At 31.2% G+C, this 16,949-nt stretch overlaps 1 protein-coding gene across 1 annotated transcript; it reads left to right on the top strand.

Moving 5' to 3' along the window:
- Window positions 1–3,531: 3,531 nt before the first annotated feature.
- Window positions 3,532–11,454, top strand: LOC127118464 (protein TIC110, chloroplastic). The gene is made up of 15 exons (NM_001427355.1): window positions 3,532–4,162; window positions 4,256–4,315; window positions 4,515–4,638; window positions 4,751–4,819; window positions 4,938–5,036; window positions 5,332–5,398; window positions 6,066–6,130; window positions 6,244–6,338; window positions 6,865–6,992; window positions 7,105–7,205; window positions 7,967–8,183; window positions 8,611–8,765; window positions 9,616–9,741; window positions 9,831–10,808; window positions 10,908–11,454. Exons 1-15 carry the CDS (start codon window positions 3,696–3,698, stop codon window positions 11,145–11,147), a joined length of 2,991 nt encoding a protein of 996 aa, NP_001414284.1. The 5' UTR covers window positions 3,532–3,695; the 3' UTR covers window positions 11,148–11,454.
- Window positions 11,455–16,949: the final 5,495 nt, after the last annotated feature.

The raw sequence follows: 16,949 nt of genomic DNA, 5'->3' as shown, positions 1-16,949 counted from the left end.
GTTTATTCTACTTATTCCATAATTTATTTTCCAGTTTTTAAAGTGCTTATTTGATAAGCTATTTTTTAAATTGTGAATTGGTTTTGCAGGTTTGCAAAAGGTGAATGGACATTGAGTGAAGAGAGGGCGGCGCCAGCTTTGGAGGCTAGAATTGGGGCGTGAATTTCAACCATTGGCTTTGAAGAAGTATTTGAAGACTTGCTGCTTTAGATTGTTGTTTTTCCAGCTTATTCTAACTTTTCAACTTATTTTAAATGTACTCAAAACTTTGTACTAATATTTGGATTTAATTATATAACCCTTGGGATTAATCATGTAAATTTTGCACAACTTAAATTTAGGCTCTTTTGGGTGGTCATGTAGGTACCTTTGGACCATTAGAAATTTGAAATTGATTAGAATACTTCCGACTTTGAAAAATTGGGTTAAACGTGTAACCCCTTGTTATTATGCATTGGCCTTTTGGATCATTCGGAATTTATTTGAAAACCTTGCCTTAACAATTTAATGGTATTAATCAAAAGAAAATTTACTATAATTCAACTTGACAATGGATTGGGTTCAACAATGCAATTTAATGGACTTTTAATTTGATTGATTTTAAACACATTAATATTATCGAAAATAAAATGTGATAAAACATGTCACAGAATGTTGCACTTTCAAACTTTGATCATAGAAACTAATTAAATATCTATGCACGTAATATCTTAATCTTAAACTAACATACTCACTTTGGAGTAGATGCGAGCTTAGCTTAATGATTTTTTTATGAATGGTTTAGAGATTTTGCATACGTATTTGGGACGTGCAAATGGGTTTAATGATGAGTGATCATAAAAACATCCATGTCTCTTAATACCTTACCAATAATCAAATGGATTTTGAATTAGTAGTGTAAAAAGATTTAAACCACATTTTAAATTATGGACACACTTATGTGAATGGCCCTTCTCAAAACCAAGAGATCTCATGGATAAATCAAAATGGACCTTGTTAATAAAAAAAATTCCTAAAATGCACATACCATCCCATACTTCAGTAATGGCAATAAGAGACAAATGTAACATATGTCTTCTTAAGGATCTCAACATATGAAAATGTCACTGAAGATTTGATGTCACCAAGGGCTGAGAAACCCTAAGATAGAACTTATGTCTTAAGACAAAATTCATGCCTTATAACATCTGGTAATGAATGCTGATGAAAGATTTTTTTCCTTACCCGAACAAAATTGGGGTATGACAATGGGTCATTAAGTATAAATGCATATGAGATGATATGTATGAGATGTATGCTCGTGAGTTAAGGTTCAAGGTGGCGACGTGGGGGTACGGTAAAAATGAGGGTATGACAACATCCATGCATCTTTTTCAAACATATGAAACCAAAGAATATACAAAGTAATCTTCATTATCTTCAACCTTTATCTATACATACTCACAACAATATTTATTAGGTGCCATCTAGATTCAGGTTTGATAAGGGCCAATTTAGGATTTGTAAAATCAATTGGGTTGAGATTACTTTGGGGATTTCATTGATAAAAACTAATTGGGCTTTCCCTTCCAATATCAATTGTAATTTGGAGTTTTTTGGCACAATAGTTTGCAATTAAGATTAAGTTGAGTGAAAGCTTTGAAGAAATGGTTTCTGTCAAAGAAGTAGCACAATAGAAGGATCAAATTGAAAATCTTGGGACACTTGATCTTGCTTAAGATCAAGGAAAGAAGAAAAGATAAAATCAACATAAAATCTGGGATTTGGGGGGTTTGAATTTCTATTTCTCTCTTGTATTCAACATTTTGCAAAAATTATTGAATATCTCAATTCCTTTTGGAATTGGGGGCAGACGTTCCCATAGTGAGGACAATTGAAGAACTGTCTAAAGTGGGAAAATTTGTTCATGTACTCTCAATTCTCTCTCAATTCTCTCTCTCCCTCTCTCTCTCTCTCTGTGTGTGTGTGTGTGTATTTTATAATCTGTTCATGTGCTAAAGTGGGTAAAATTTATGCATTAAAGAAGAAATTTTTCCATATTTTCTTTACAATTTGCGAACCCATTTATTATGCAAAATTTTCATATTGATAATTCCTTTGGTGTTGAAATATTTCAAATTATTTTTGTTAAGATAAATACAATATATAAAGTTGCAATTGGATTTTCACATCAACAACACAAAGAAAAAAATCATCTTTGTGTTTATTGCAGACTAAGTGTTTGACAAATCGCCATAGTCTATTTTTGTTTCTTAATTTCATTGGAAATTGATTATCGAAGCGTAAAATTTTTCAAACGTAATTTTGAAAAACTTGTTGATATGTTTTCTCATCATTGTGGTACATTAATTTTATTTTGTTACAGTTTAATACACATATCTGGTTCTTCTTATAATGGTCTAGGATAGACGAATATCGATCCGAAACCGCTTTCACTTACCATAGAAAATATTTTAAAAATATTTTTAATTAAAGAAAATTGATTATCGATCTATTCACCCCCCTTTAGACCGTTGCCCTCGTCTAACATCTTTATCACCTCTTAACCTTTCACCGACAAAAAACTCTAATGGGCATGTTGTTAAAATCGAAATGAACGAATATTACAATGAAGACGCTTCTTCACAAAGATTATCAAATGCTTCTAGTGGTAAATCTTTGTCTTCGACTTTCACTCGTCCGTCACCGGAGAAAGTTGGAATGATACATCATCATTACAATCATGGGTTGGATCAGTATCCAACAATTTCAGATGTTTTATATGTTTGATTATTGAGATATGATGCTACATATTCGACAAATGTGTAGTTTCTCCATTGTCATCAAAATGAAAAAAAAAACAGAAACAATAAAAAAAATCCTTTGTTGTTGGATTCAACTTTAACATATGTGGATTTGTATTCAGAAATCAACGGGGGAATGATGAAACTCAATGGCGGAAGTAATATGCGAGGATTCCTCTTGGATTCAGAACTTCAATGCCATGGCTGGATTCTTTCGTCCGGCTATGAATGGTGTAGCACAAACAAGTGTTTAAAGAGATCCCATGCATTTTCTTTTCCAAAGGATTGTAAAATGATTTTCCAACTTTTAGTGTGTTTGTTGACTTACAAAGTGTATTTAACTAGTCTTTGAAAAATGGGGAGTGATTTTTAAATTATGTATAGATAACGTGTATTGCAATAATAAATAATATTGAAAATTTATAATTAAAATTGAGTAAATAAATGAAAAGTTTGTATTAATTATGGTAAATGTGTTTAGTCCAAAATAACTTTAATTATTTAACAATTTAAACTAACTTAAAAGATGGTGATTAAAGTATTTTGATAGCATATCATTTTTATAGATAGATATTAGATTAAACTCGCAAAGTAAATATTCTCTCATAATGACAAATAATCCCCAGAATTTGTAAAAATTCATTTATCACCCACTTTTATGCAGTTGAATTCAACGGCACATAATCCTAACCGTCCAAATTATTTTTCCACATTTAAATAAAAAACTAAAAATCATTTCAAAATTCTCAAACCGTCAGATCAAAACCGCACTTCAATCCTGTTAAGTTAAGTATCAACGATGTCATGTTATCTCCATCATCTTCTTCTTCCCTCTATCCTCTTCATTTTCGTTAAACCCTATAAACACCAAAAACACCACCCACAAACGACGTCGTCTCTTCAAACCCAATCATGAACCCTTCCACGCTAAAACCTTCTCACACCCACCCTTCCCTTTTACTACCCGCACCTTCTCCGTTACGGACACAACGACGTCGTTTTAGGGTCTCACTCCCTCGATGTTCCTCCGACACTAACAACCCTGCTTCTTCCTCTTCGCCGCCGCAGCGACCGCCGAAGGAACTCAACGGAATCGAGATTCTAGTTGATAAGTTGTCTTCGCCGGCTAGACTTGCTACATCCGCCGTCATCGTTGCTGGCGCGGTTGCTGCTGGATACGGTTTAGGTTCTAGGTTTGGAGGAAGCCGTAATGCGGCGCTTGGTGGTGCGGTGGCTCTTGGTGCTGCCGGTGGTGCTGCGGCTTATGCTTTGAATGCTGCTGCACCGCAAGTTGCGGCGGTTAATTTGCATAATTATGTTGCTGGATTTGATGACCCTTCTATATTGACGAGGGAGGATATTGAAGTTATTGCAAACAAGTTAGTCTTAATTTTATAATTAATTTGTTTCAAATTTTAAGATTAAGGTTAATTACTTGATTTCGATTTGGTTAATTGTGTTTAATTTTTCAGATATGGTGTGAGTAAGCAAGATGAGGCATTTAAGGCTGAGATTTGTGATATATATTCAGAGTAAGCTACGGATTAGTTTATTGTTTTGTCTGAATTAATCACAATTTGTTCTCTAACATAAAAAACGGTGAGAAAGGTCTGCCGATACGTTTTGTCACGGCCGTTTTTGCGGTAGCAAACCGTATTTTAAAACCCTTATGATGATATGACTGTTTAATTTCTGCATTTGTGTAATTGATTTGTATGTTAACTTGCTTAGGTTTGTATCTTCTGTGATTCCTCCTGGTGGAGAGGAACTTAAAGGTGATGAAGTAGATAAGATTGTCAACTTCAAAAGTTCTTTAGGTCTTGATGACCCGGATGCTGCTGCTGTACATATGGAGGTAATTTTGCGTTAGTTTTGCTTATTTATGCTAGATTTGAGGGTATTTATTTTGAGGAGTGAAAGTAGTTCTGCTTCTTACTGGTTTGGTGCTTGTTGACCTCCTCTCCTAGATTGGTAGGAAGCTTTTCAGGCAAAGGCTTGAAGTAGGAGACCGTGAGGGGGGTGTTGAGCAACGTCGGGTATGCTTGTTGTATTTGTTATATACTTGCATTAATTAGCCAAATATGGCAATTTTTTTGGGCTTTAAATGAATGGTAAATACTTGGAACTTGACCATTGAGAGAGTCTCCAGTGCAGGCGTTCCAAAAGTTGATATATGTGTCAAATATTGTATTTGGAGATGCATCATCTTTCCTTCTACCTTGGAAGCGTGTCTTCAAGGTCACTGAATCCCAGGTGTGTGTTATTTCTCAATAGGTATGCTTGGCCTGTGCAATGTGAATTAAATTTGTATTATGCAGTTAGGTTAGAAGTATAGGAGCATAGTAGAATAATCGTGTTTAGGTGTTTTTTCTTGAAATGGGAGGATTAATTTTCTGCATGACTTGCATTTTGCCATGTTTTTTAACATTGGCATTCTGAGATAGATGTTGTCTCGTTTCTTGATAATTATTAATTTTAACATTGTAATTTCATTCATTATTAGTATGTTATTTTTCATTCGACTATTTGACAATATTCTTTTTACCAGGTTGAAGTAGCTATACGTGATAATGCTCAGCGACTGTATGCTTCCAAGCTGAAATCTGTTGGCAGAGGTAATTGTGTAATCAGTAATGTGTTCTGGCCTTTATTTAGAGTCTGTTGGGATAATCAGCTTATTTGCAGCTTATAGCAGAAGTGCTTATCAAAATAAGTGCTTATGAATAAACCTTGCATAAGCTATTTTTATAACAAGCAATAAAATAAATTTAAATTGTTTTTATATGCTATAAATTGTTTTCATTAGCTATCTTGAAGAATTTATAAAACTAAGTTAAATTTTTTTATGAAAAATGTCATAAGCTGTTTTGATTAAGTCTCTCAAGCAGTGTCATAAAACTTATGGCAGTAGAAAAGCTCAAATAAGCTCATCCAAACAGGCCCTTAGTCTTAATGTAATAAATGTGGTCAACACAGCTCATGCTTAGTCTTCATTTCAGGTTGTCATGATAAATTTTAATTTTACCTGTTAATGACTCAACAGGAAATTAGTTTGCCACATTGTTTACAGTATAATAATACTAGTGATAGAAAACTTGTAATTGACACTCATAAAAAATTGAGTGCATCTATTTCGTTAAAGAAGTTAAGAGTTCGGACTGTCTTAAGGCAATGCTGGAGTAATCATATTGAATTTCTCTAAATAAACAAATTCATTTTAAAGCAATTTTAAGTTGTCAATGGGGTTTGCTTCCTTAAGTCTAACCAATAATTTCTTGCCAGATTTTGATCTAGGAAAACTTGTTACACTCAAAGAAACACAAAGTTTATGTCGTCTTTCTGATGAGGTAATTCTTCCTTATTTCTTCTTTTATGATTTTCTAGTAACCCCTTTCTCGGCATCATTCTTGGGTGTAGTATTATTTATTTTATTAATTGAAAAGGAATTTTCATTTTGTAGCTTGCGGAGAACTTGTTTAGAGAGCATGCCAGGAAATTGGTTGAGGAAAATATTTCAGTGGCACTTGGAATACTTAAATCTCGCACAAGAGCAGTGTAAAACTCATTTTTCTCACTTCAAATATTCTTTAATTTTGAGGGATCAGGACAAGTCATTGTGGGTTTTCATTAATGGCCGAGTTTTCCTAGCATGTTAATGCTGCAAAGGGAGGATCCTTGTTAAATAAATAAATATTGAATTCTGGACATGATCTTGCTTGCCATCTGTTCCTTAGTGTTAGTGTTCGTATGTGATGCTTGCTCGAAAGGCACATACTTATACATAGCACGCATGTGTGTCTATACACTATACATCCAAATAGATTAAGTACAGAAGATGTATTAATGTCAATCATCTATGTATGGTTGTACGATCAAGATTGTCTTCTCTCGAGTACACACTTGACTAACATCTCACTTGACTCACATCTTAACCCAACCAAGTTTCTGGAGGAAACCCGGTGAAAAGTTTCCGGCATGTGTTGCATGTTGTAGTCATAAACATGTCCATGCTTCATAGCTGTTCGTTTCTTAATTTTTGCAAATGTATATTTTTCCCTTTCTAATCAACTATGTTTTACAGTCCTGGAGTGAGCCAAGTTGTTGAGGAGATTGAAAAGGTATTGGCATTTAATGATTTACTCATCTCATTTAAGAACCATTCGGACATAGATCGCCTTGCTCGTGGTGTTGGTCCAGTTTCTTTAGTGGGTGAGTTTACTGACTGAATATCTTTTTTTGTTTTTTTTGGTTTTTTGTTTTTGGTTCTTTTCTAGTTTTATATTGAGTTCTTGAAGTTAAATTAAATTCACTTTTGGCGTAGGAGGTGAGTATGATGCTGACAGAAAGATTGAAGATTTGAAACTCCTTTATAGGGCATATGTTTCAGATGCTCTGTCTAGTGGACGCATGGAAGATAATAAGGTAAGTGGACATAACATTCAAATTGAAAAATGAAATTACTAACATGTTTATATTGTTTATCCAAGATTTTTATTTTATAGTTGAACTCGAGCAAGTGTTTGACCTTGTCAAACGATCATTTCGCCCTTGAGTTGGGCAATTTCTTCAGCTGTTTGTTTTTAGGAGTCTTTTGTAGAAAGAATTTTTGAAGTTTCATTGGAATCTTGATTTGGGTATTATATATTTCTGTGTTTGGTATAAATGTTCTGTTTTTTTTGCCAGTAAATGAACACATTCCTTAGGTTAGTTTTGTATTTACATTTCCTGGCAGAACCTCCCACACGGTGGGAATCCAAAGATTCCCATGAAGGTGACAAACTTCTTCTAAACATTATCCAACATTTCCTATGAAAACTTTAGTAGTATCAACCACATTTTACACATTCCTTGGGATTATGATTCCCAATAATGAAAAAATGCTCTGTATACCAAACACCTTGTTAATGTTGCGGTAATACTTTCAGTTGAAGCCGTTTTTATCTTCAGTACAGCGTAGTTTTTTGTTTAATGCATTTATAATTTATAATAAAGTTGGTTGTACTGAGATTCCAGAATGAAATTTTGTTTCTTTTCCACTCTTAAATTACCTGTTTTTGAATTTCTCTTAAACTCAGTACTCTGAAGAATATGTTTTAACTGTTGTTGATATTAAATATGAAACTTCATCTATGTGAATATTTATTGTGATTTATGATTTTTAACATATTTATTATCAATTTCAGTTTGCTGCTTTAAATCAGTTAAAAAATATATTTGGACTGGGTAAGCGTGAAGCAGAAGCTATTTTACTCGATATTACAAGAAAGGTTTATCGTAAACGACTTGGACAGACTGTTTCAAGTGGGGAGTTAGAAATGGCAGATAGCAAAGCGGCATTCCTTCAAAATTTGTGTGACGAGCTGCATTTTGATCCACAAAAGGCCAGTGAACTCCATGAAGGTAAAACTTGAAATGTGTAGTTGTTAGTTAGAATTTTATTTTGGGTAAGGCCTGGATTTAGATTACTGTTAAGAGTCCTATATTAGATGAGACATTTAATCAAGTGATTGCAATCAAATCTACACCTATAAATTCCTTGATTACAAAAACCAACAAACCTAATCATAGAGATATTTACTCAACGGAATATAATTTAAATCTAATGAATATTTTAACAATTACTTTATGTTCTTTTAAGTTTATATTTATATATATAGTCCTTAATCTTAAGGTTATGAACTTGTAAAGATAATATTCAATTCAATTATGTATCTGTATTCGTAGTTGTTCTGACAGTTAGCTTTTTTATACTATGTGTTATCTACTATCATTCTCTATTATGTTTACTATTTTATAACACAATCTAACAGTAGTTCATTGTTTTAAGAAATTTATCGCCAAAAGCTTCAGCAATGTGTTGCTGATGGGGAGCTGACTGATGAGAATGTTGCTGCTTTGTTGAAGCTGCGTGTAATGCTCTGTGTACCTCAACAGACGGTTGAGGCAGCTCATGCAGAAATCTGTGGCAATTTGTTTGAAAAGGTGATAACTTTGTTTGCTTCCCTGTCTAATTTGTCTTTCATTCAGTGTCAAATTTCATATTTCCTTTTGTGCATAAATACAATTCATGTGTATCGTAATGAACTGATATTATGACAGTATAATTCGTGGTGTTATACGCAATAGTTGGCAACATGTCATGTTAATAGGGACTTGGGTATTATGGGGTGTCCATGTCCCTCATTGAGCAGTATGGGATGCATGGTGGAGTATTTAAGTGGCTTGGTTGTTCCTCCTTGATAGCCAGCATCTAAGGGTGGTTTCCCCAAGTTCTTAGATAATGATCACATGTAGTGGTTGTTGTTTGTAGGCTTATAGGGGTTGTCTTCCGGGCATTGTTCTTTCTCACCTTTTATTTCTTGTTTGAAGAGGATGTGTTTTGGTTCTGGAGGTTCTTCCTTCTCTTTGCCAGACATTTCTACTCTATTCAACTATTGGTAATTTGGTGGAATGAGAAGTTGCATTTGTGTCAATATTATTTATATTGGGTGAATTCAAAATGTGGCGAGTTAAAGAGTGATTAACTTAAAAAAATACCGAGCCTAAAAAAACTCAAATGAAACTAGATTTCATTTTTGAAAATTTCATAACATAAAACCCAAAACCACCCGAAATGGGGCTTTAGGTTGTGTATTTGTGTTTTGACTTTGTATTTACTTTCTATCACATCTGTTCGGTAGTTTGATTGTCTTACACATAAATCCTAGATGTAAAAGAAGGCCTGTACACTTAGTTGATGACATTGATATGTAAACAAACAGAATTACTGTTTCAGTCTCTGGTAGACATGGAGATTTTTTATTTATTACTAATTCATGTGTATTCTTTATAGATTGTCAAGGATGCAATTGCTTCAGGGGTTGATGGGTATGATGATGAAACAAAGAAATCAGTAAGAAAAGCAGCACATGGCTTGCGACTTACCAAGGAAACTGCTCTGTCTATTGCAAGCAAGGCGGTGAGTGTATTAGTCAGGAGTTTCGATGCTTGTATATATAAGTCAAAAAGGATTAAATTTCACTATGCTGTTTGATGACATTATTACAGGTGAGGAAGATGTTTATTACTTACGTAAAACGTTCGCGATCAGCCAAAGGTAATGGAGAATCTGCAAAAGAACTGAAGAAGTTGATAGCTTTCAATACCTTAGTTGTAACTAAGTTGGTAGAGGACATCAAAGGAGAGTCTCCTGATGTTAAAATTGAAGAACCTAAAATTGAAGAACCTGAGGAAATTAGAGAAAGTGAAGAGTATGAATGGGAATCACTTCAGACACTCAAGAAAACAAGACCGGACAAAGAGCTTGTAGAAAAGATGGGAAAGCCTGGTCAGACAGAAATTACTCTTAAAGATGATCTTCCAGAAAAGGACAGGGCTGATCTTTACAAGACATTTTTGACTTACTGTCTAACCGGTGATGTGGTTAGGATTCCATTTGGTGTTGAGATAAAAAAAAAGAAGGATGATACAGAGTATATTTATCTAAATCAGCTTGGTGGAATCCTTGGATTGACTGGCAAAGTAATAATGGATGTTCATAGGGGTCTTGCTGAGCAAGCTTTTAGGAAACAAGCTGAGGTACTTCTGGCGGATGGACAGTTGACGAAGGCCAGGGTTGAGCAGCTTGGTAAGATGCAGAAGGAAATAGGCTTATCGCAAGAATATGCTCAGAAAATAATAAAAAATATAACCACTACAAAAATGGCAGCTGCCATTGAAACTGCTGTAACTCAAGGGAAGCTCAATATGAAGCAGATAAGGGAGCTTAAGGAATCCAATGTTGATTTAGACAGCATGGTATCTGTGAGCTTGAGAGAAACCATCTTCAAAAAAACTGTTGGTGATATTTTCTCATCAGGTACTGGAGAGTTTGATGAGGAAGAAGTTTATGAAAAAATCCCATTAGATCTCAATATCAATAAAGAGAAAGCAAGAGGGGTTGTCTGCGAGCTTGCACAAAATAGACTATCCAACTCACTCATTCAAGCCGTGGCACTGTTAAGACAGAGAAATCACAAGGGAGTGGTAAGCAATTTCCTAAATTTCATGTTCTCTTGTTCTAATAGTTTTTAGATTTGGTGATTGTGAATGACCAAGTTTGATTGCTTATTGTCTTCTATGCAGGTTTCTTCACTCAACAACTTACTGGCTTGTGATAAAGCAGTACCCTCACAGACACTTTCATGGGAAGTGTCAGAGGAACTTTCTGATCTATACACTATATATTTGAAGAGTGATCCGAGTCCTGAAAAATTGTCTCGTTTGCAGTATCTGTTGGGCATAAATGACTCCACCGCAGCTGCACTTAGGGACTCAGAAGATAGTTTACTTGAAACTGCCGAGGAAGAGAAGTTTGTATTCTAGTTTTTGTCATGTAATGAAATGTTTGGCAGTAGAGGCATTTTGGAGAAGCCATGATGAGCCCTCATAATTCTGTGTTTTTGTTTTCCATTTGGTTTAGCGGTGAAGAGATGAATGGTGAAGAGATGAATGTTGTGATAGATTCTTGTAGAGATGAGTGCAGTATTAGACGATGAAATCTTAGAAATGGGTTTTGTGACTTTAAATAATTAATCGCTATTTTGTATGAATGAAAACAAGCTAGTTATTGTAGAAAAATGTTTTATTAGAGAATTGAAAGGAATCCAATTAATTAGTTAGAGAAAATTTTAGGGATGACTCATTCATTATACAATATCTTTCTCCTAAACTCTGGATTTTTAAAATTATAGCTTTTGCTTCTAGACGCATTTGGAATGATATTTTTGAGCAAAAGTTATGTTTGGATTCCTTTCAATTCTTTAACTAGAATGAGACCTGCCCGATGCACGGGTTTTATTTTATCATTAATTTTTAATATTTACCTTATCATTAATTTTTAATATTTACCGCTGCATTAATTGAATTGAATTACCCTTTCAATTCCAATTATTTCAATTTAATAATATATTTATACGACATTGTTATATAATAAATTATAAATTATAATTGAAAATTTATGGTTTAATTTATAATATGCATATGTAATTATAATTTAAAAGTAATACATTAGAAATAATTTGAAATATTTGTTGTTCTATTTGAAAATTATAAGTTAAATTTTATTGAGATGAGTTTTTAAATAATATTATAAAATTTAAAATTTATTTTATTTTAAACACATATTTGAAAAAAAGTTGAATTTTAAGAGTAATGGAGAAAATCAATTGATTATTTTGATAGAATTTTTTTTCTAGTAAATTTATTTGAATAATTATTATATGAATTTATTAGGAAATTTGAGAATAATTTAAATTTTAAGGAGGGATAAAAAAGACCAATGTAATTGTAAATAATATAAGAATTATTAAATTTTATCAATTAGTTTGTATCTTAAATGTTTAATGATTGAATAATAGATAATAAATAATTTTAAGGTTAAATTTATAAAGAGATTAATTACTATACACTGTCAGTGTAAAAAGTTTTAATATTACATTAATTGAAATCGTAGATAATTATTATCAATAATAAATAAGAAATATAATTTCAAAATTTCTAATAGTCCTTAATTGTAGGTTGGGGATGTAGATCGATAGATAATTAGTAAATAGTGAGAAATTGAGATTCAATTTGATTTTTTTAAATATGATACTAACTACAAAATTAAAAATTTGATTGGTAGATAATGTTACTAATATTCTAAAATGGAGCTTTCGTTTTATAGAGTCAGAATTTGGATTGGTGAATAATTAAGATAGTGAGAAATAAATTCTAATTTTTTAATAAGTCATTAATTATTAAATATGAATGTAGAATCATAGATTATTATTGGCCACAAGAAAGAAATAAAAAATAAAAAATCATAACAATTGAAACAAAAATTAAATATTATCTATATACACTAATTATAGTATTGTTAGAAATTAAAATTAAATATTATCTATATGCACAAATTATAGTATTATTAGAAATAGTTTGTCTAAAGGAATAATTTTTTTATAAAGAATAAAAACATCAAATATTCCATATCACTAAACCACAAAAATGTTTTAAAATCGAGGGAAGGAAATTAAACCAAAGAATAGCTTCGTAATAATTAAATATTGTTGGTATGGTTATATTCGAAAGAGATCTTAAGAGAAAGAAGAAAATTAAACAAAAAACAATAATCTAATTGGAATGGTTACATCCGGACGAAAACATATGTATTATAGTTCAAAAAATTTGACGATTTAAATGATTATTATTCATAGAGACGATAAACTTTCAAATTGAAGACACATAAATGTGAACTTTCAAATTGAAAATCCGTAAATTTATGTGCATCTTTATTACAACGACAGTAAACAACATATATCAAAATAATTATGAGTATAAAATATAATTAAGATAATAATTAAAATTTATACTAAAGAAATAAATAAGAATTTATATCCGAAAGAAAGCATAAATACTACAATTTTAGAATTATGAAGAAAGAGGAAGGAAATTAAACCAAAATTTCTAATAGTCCTTAATTATAGGTTGGAGAATTTATCTGTTTACCTTCCAAGAGTTTTTGGATTAGATAAAATAGAAAAATCACTTTTTTTTAATCGGTGTTGAATAGTTCACCCATTCATCTCATTTTTTGTTTGGTTATGCATCAAATTCTAAAAGATATGTGTGAGAGAGAAAGTGAGAGGAGTTTATCTATTTACCTTACCAAGAGCTTTTGGATTAGATAAAGATAAAAAAGTCAATTTTTTTAATCGGTGTTGAATAGTTCACCCATTCATTTTATTTTTTGTTTGAATACGCATCAAGTTCTAAAAGATACAGTGAGAAAGTGAGAAGAATTTATCTATTTAAAGAAAAAAGTGAAACAAATTGACTGTTGAAGAATAATAAAATAATATTATTGAAGAAAATCAAAGATCACATATATCTTAATTGAGTTTATAACTGAAACAAAATCTATTAAATTTAATTTATATCCATTTATCTGAATTTATAATTTAAAATTTTATTACATTCACTCTTTCATAAAACTCTTCCTTTTTTAAACATTAATTTTTATAATAATTAAAAGAGTATAACTAAAAATTTATAACTAATATTTATACCAAAAATAAATTGTAACTAATATACAATATAATAATGATAATATTAAAAACTAAAAACAAAAAGTTAAATATGTTAGTAATTACTACTAAAACACAATTTTCAACCACATAAATAGAATAAGAGTAAAATCATCGGTTACTTTATATAAAATTTGAATACTTCGTTCTTTTTCAAAAGTATTAGTAAAATGATTATTAGAAACTTTACTGATAGTAACAAAAAATAAATAATATTATTTAAAGATTTTAAGAATAAAATAATATAATAATATTGAAAAAAATTAATTAATTAATTAGATCAAAATCTCTCTTTTATTAATTAATTAAATTATTATTATTATTATTAGCCAAATATTATATTATTATTTATTATTTATATTAATATTATTGTTAATAGTGGTGACTGATTTGGTACTTTAAGAGTCAAAATATGGATGTTGATAAATAATGGTGTTGGAAGAATGCCACATCAGATTTTTAGTGATGTCGCGAGTAAGTGAATGATTTGTTAATAAAATAGTGTGAGATTCAGTTTTAATATATTATAATAGATCCTATCTTCTATTCTTTTAGTATTTCTATTTTTCTCCTCCACCCTATGTTTTTCCTTCACTTTATTTCATCAAATTCCTGATTATCTCACTTCTTATCCCAATTTTCTTGGTTCCCTTATTTCTCTATTTAATTCAATCCTCTCTATTTTATTTTTATTAAAAAAATATTAATAATAATATAAATTCTATTCCACCTCCCAAAATTCCACTAAAATATTCAAAACACACCACTAGATCATATAATTATATAATGACTCAATAGAATAGTTAAATAAATTAAGGGATTCATTAATATGCATTGTCAGTGTAAAAAGTTTTACACGGTCGATTCATCACCATCACCCGTTTGCATTACTTTATAGATTTTAAAAATAAAAGTCAAACTTGTCCTAATATCCAACGGTTATAATTAAGTGATTGTGTAAAATTTTTTTATACTGAAAGTGTATTTCTATTAAATTCATAAATTAATCAAATGAAAATCTCATAAATCCCAATAAACCTAACAGTGACCAAATAAATCATATAAATTCTCCAGAGGGAATCATAAATAGAAAGTCACTAGGATTAGAAAGAAACGTTGAACAACATAGGGCTTGTTCTTCATAGAAGATTAAGTGTTCTTCAGATGTAGATGTGATTTCGCCGAACCGCGTTGCCAATTTCTTGTGCTTTTATTGGTTTATGCACTATTTTTATTACTGTCATTCTGGTTTAAGAAATGGGTCAGTTGTTCCAACATCGTGTCCAATATCTGTCCCTTAGGAACAAAATTTCAATTTTAGAGAGAGATTGAGAAAGAGTAAAAGTGAGATATTCACGTTTTTGTTGATGTGAAGAAATGAAAGGGAAACCCTCTATTTATAGGTCAAAATATGATTTAATTTAGGAAATAATCCATGAGAAAAATAAATGATCTACTCAATTAGGTACATGTAATAATCGATTATTGCTTTCCAAAATAAAAAGTTTTGATAGAGAGTCATTACCATTTATTAAGATACGATTATAATCAATTATGGACCTGATTCACCCTCATCTAATTGATTGGGTAATTGTTCTAATCGATTAGACCGTTCAAAAAACTTGTCATAGTAAATTTGACAATTTCCAATTAATCTGGCTAGGTTACAAAAATATTTTTGGTAATTTTATTTGAAAATGAGAGGTTTCAAAAATGCTTTTAAGTGTGTGTATGTGTTTTAGCCATACTACTTATGAAAACTCCCTTATATTTTTACAATGCACTGATCACTCGGACATGATCTGGCGAGCTTTCATACTTCCTCTCTTTCACATTCTGAAGGTTCAAGTCCTTTTTGTTGGATATACCAATCAAATAAGAATTTCAATTGAATCTTATTGAGGCTTGAGATAAATTTAATCTGCTTGAGCTAACTTCAATCATTGCTTGATTTCATTAACTTCATTCATTGCTTGAATTCATATGATTGACTTCATGCATAATTAGAAGCAGGTGTTCTCATCATCAAAACCATGATATCATCAGGGATAAATATATATTTCTCATCTACGATTTGATCACTTCCTGATTATACCTCCAAAGACATACTTCCACAATTTCATCATGGAAACATCTTGAAATTCTTCAACGACTGTAACCTTCATATCATACCTCTTGAGTATAGATCTTTGAATTTTTCTTACAAGCTTTTTTTTGAGACATCTTTTTACCAAGATCAAATGAGTTGTTAGCAATGTCACAAAGTTGGAAATTGAATTCAGAGATAGTTTCATCCTCACATATCTTTAGATTTTCAAATTTTGTGGTAAGAAGTTGAAGTCATGACATACGAACTTTGGGTGTACCTTCATGAACAATTTCAACAATCTCCCAAGCTTCCTTAGCACCAATGAAAGTATTAATGATTCTGAAGATATTTTTATCGACTCCATTATAGATGAAATTAAGAGCACCTGGGTTATCAAGTGCAACTTCATCTTCATTAGTTAACTAGTCTTTTTTAGGCTTCACAAATGCAGTGTTATCTTCAACTGTGATCTTTGGTGGAGTACATCCATTTATGACTGCTTTTCAAGTATTTCTATTCATGTACTTAAGAAAGGAAACTATGTGAGCCTTCAAAGAGTTATAATTAATACCATCAATTATTTATGTACTATTAAAATATCCTCCTCATTTAGCATTTTGCATCTTGAAATGAATAAATTAAAACCCCAAATCTCATCGAACCAGAACATGATGTCTATTCTTATACCAATTAAAATTATGATCAATCAACAACAAGATGTAACACACAATATTGACACAATCTGTGAGAAAATATGATTCAGAAGGAGCGAAAAACAAATAAAAAAAATTAAATAACGAAAAATAATTGTTAATTCAATTTGATGCAACATCACCTATGCCTGGAGGACTTCATCCCAATGAAATAAAATTCACTAACTCAAATAATAAATAGTACAAGACAATCTCATCTAAACTCTCCCACTTTAGTTTTCTTTTACTAATACTACCTGTGAATTTCAACCCAGACTCC

The sequence above is a fragment of the Lathyrus oleraceus genome, chromosome 2 (assembly GCF_024323335.1).
Source record: "Lathyrus oleraceus cultivar Zhongwan6 chromosome 2, CAAS_Psat_ZW6_1.0, whole genome shotgun sequence".
Lineage (NCBI taxonomy): Eukaryota > Viridiplantae > Streptophyta > Magnoliopsida > Fabales > Fabaceae > Lathyrus > Lathyrus oleraceus.
Note: the sequence above shows the minus strand (reverse complement) of the source record. Positions and strands in the feature narration are given on the sequence as shown.

Bases quoted from the DNA above. Each gene is read 5' to 3' on its own strand.
- LOC127118464 (NM_001427355.1), top strand. From the start codon at position 3,696: ATGAACCCTTCCACGCTAAAACCTTCTCACACCCACCCTTCCCTTTTA. The intron at 5,399-6,065 runs GTAATTGTGTAA...ATTTCTTGCCAG, and splicing joins GCTGAAATCTGTTGGCAGAG to ATTTTGATCTAGGAAAACTT. The intron at 6,993-7,104 runs GTGAGTTTACTG...CTTTTGGCGTAG, and splicing joins TGGTCCAGTTTCTTTAGTGG to GAGGTGAGTATGATGCTGAC.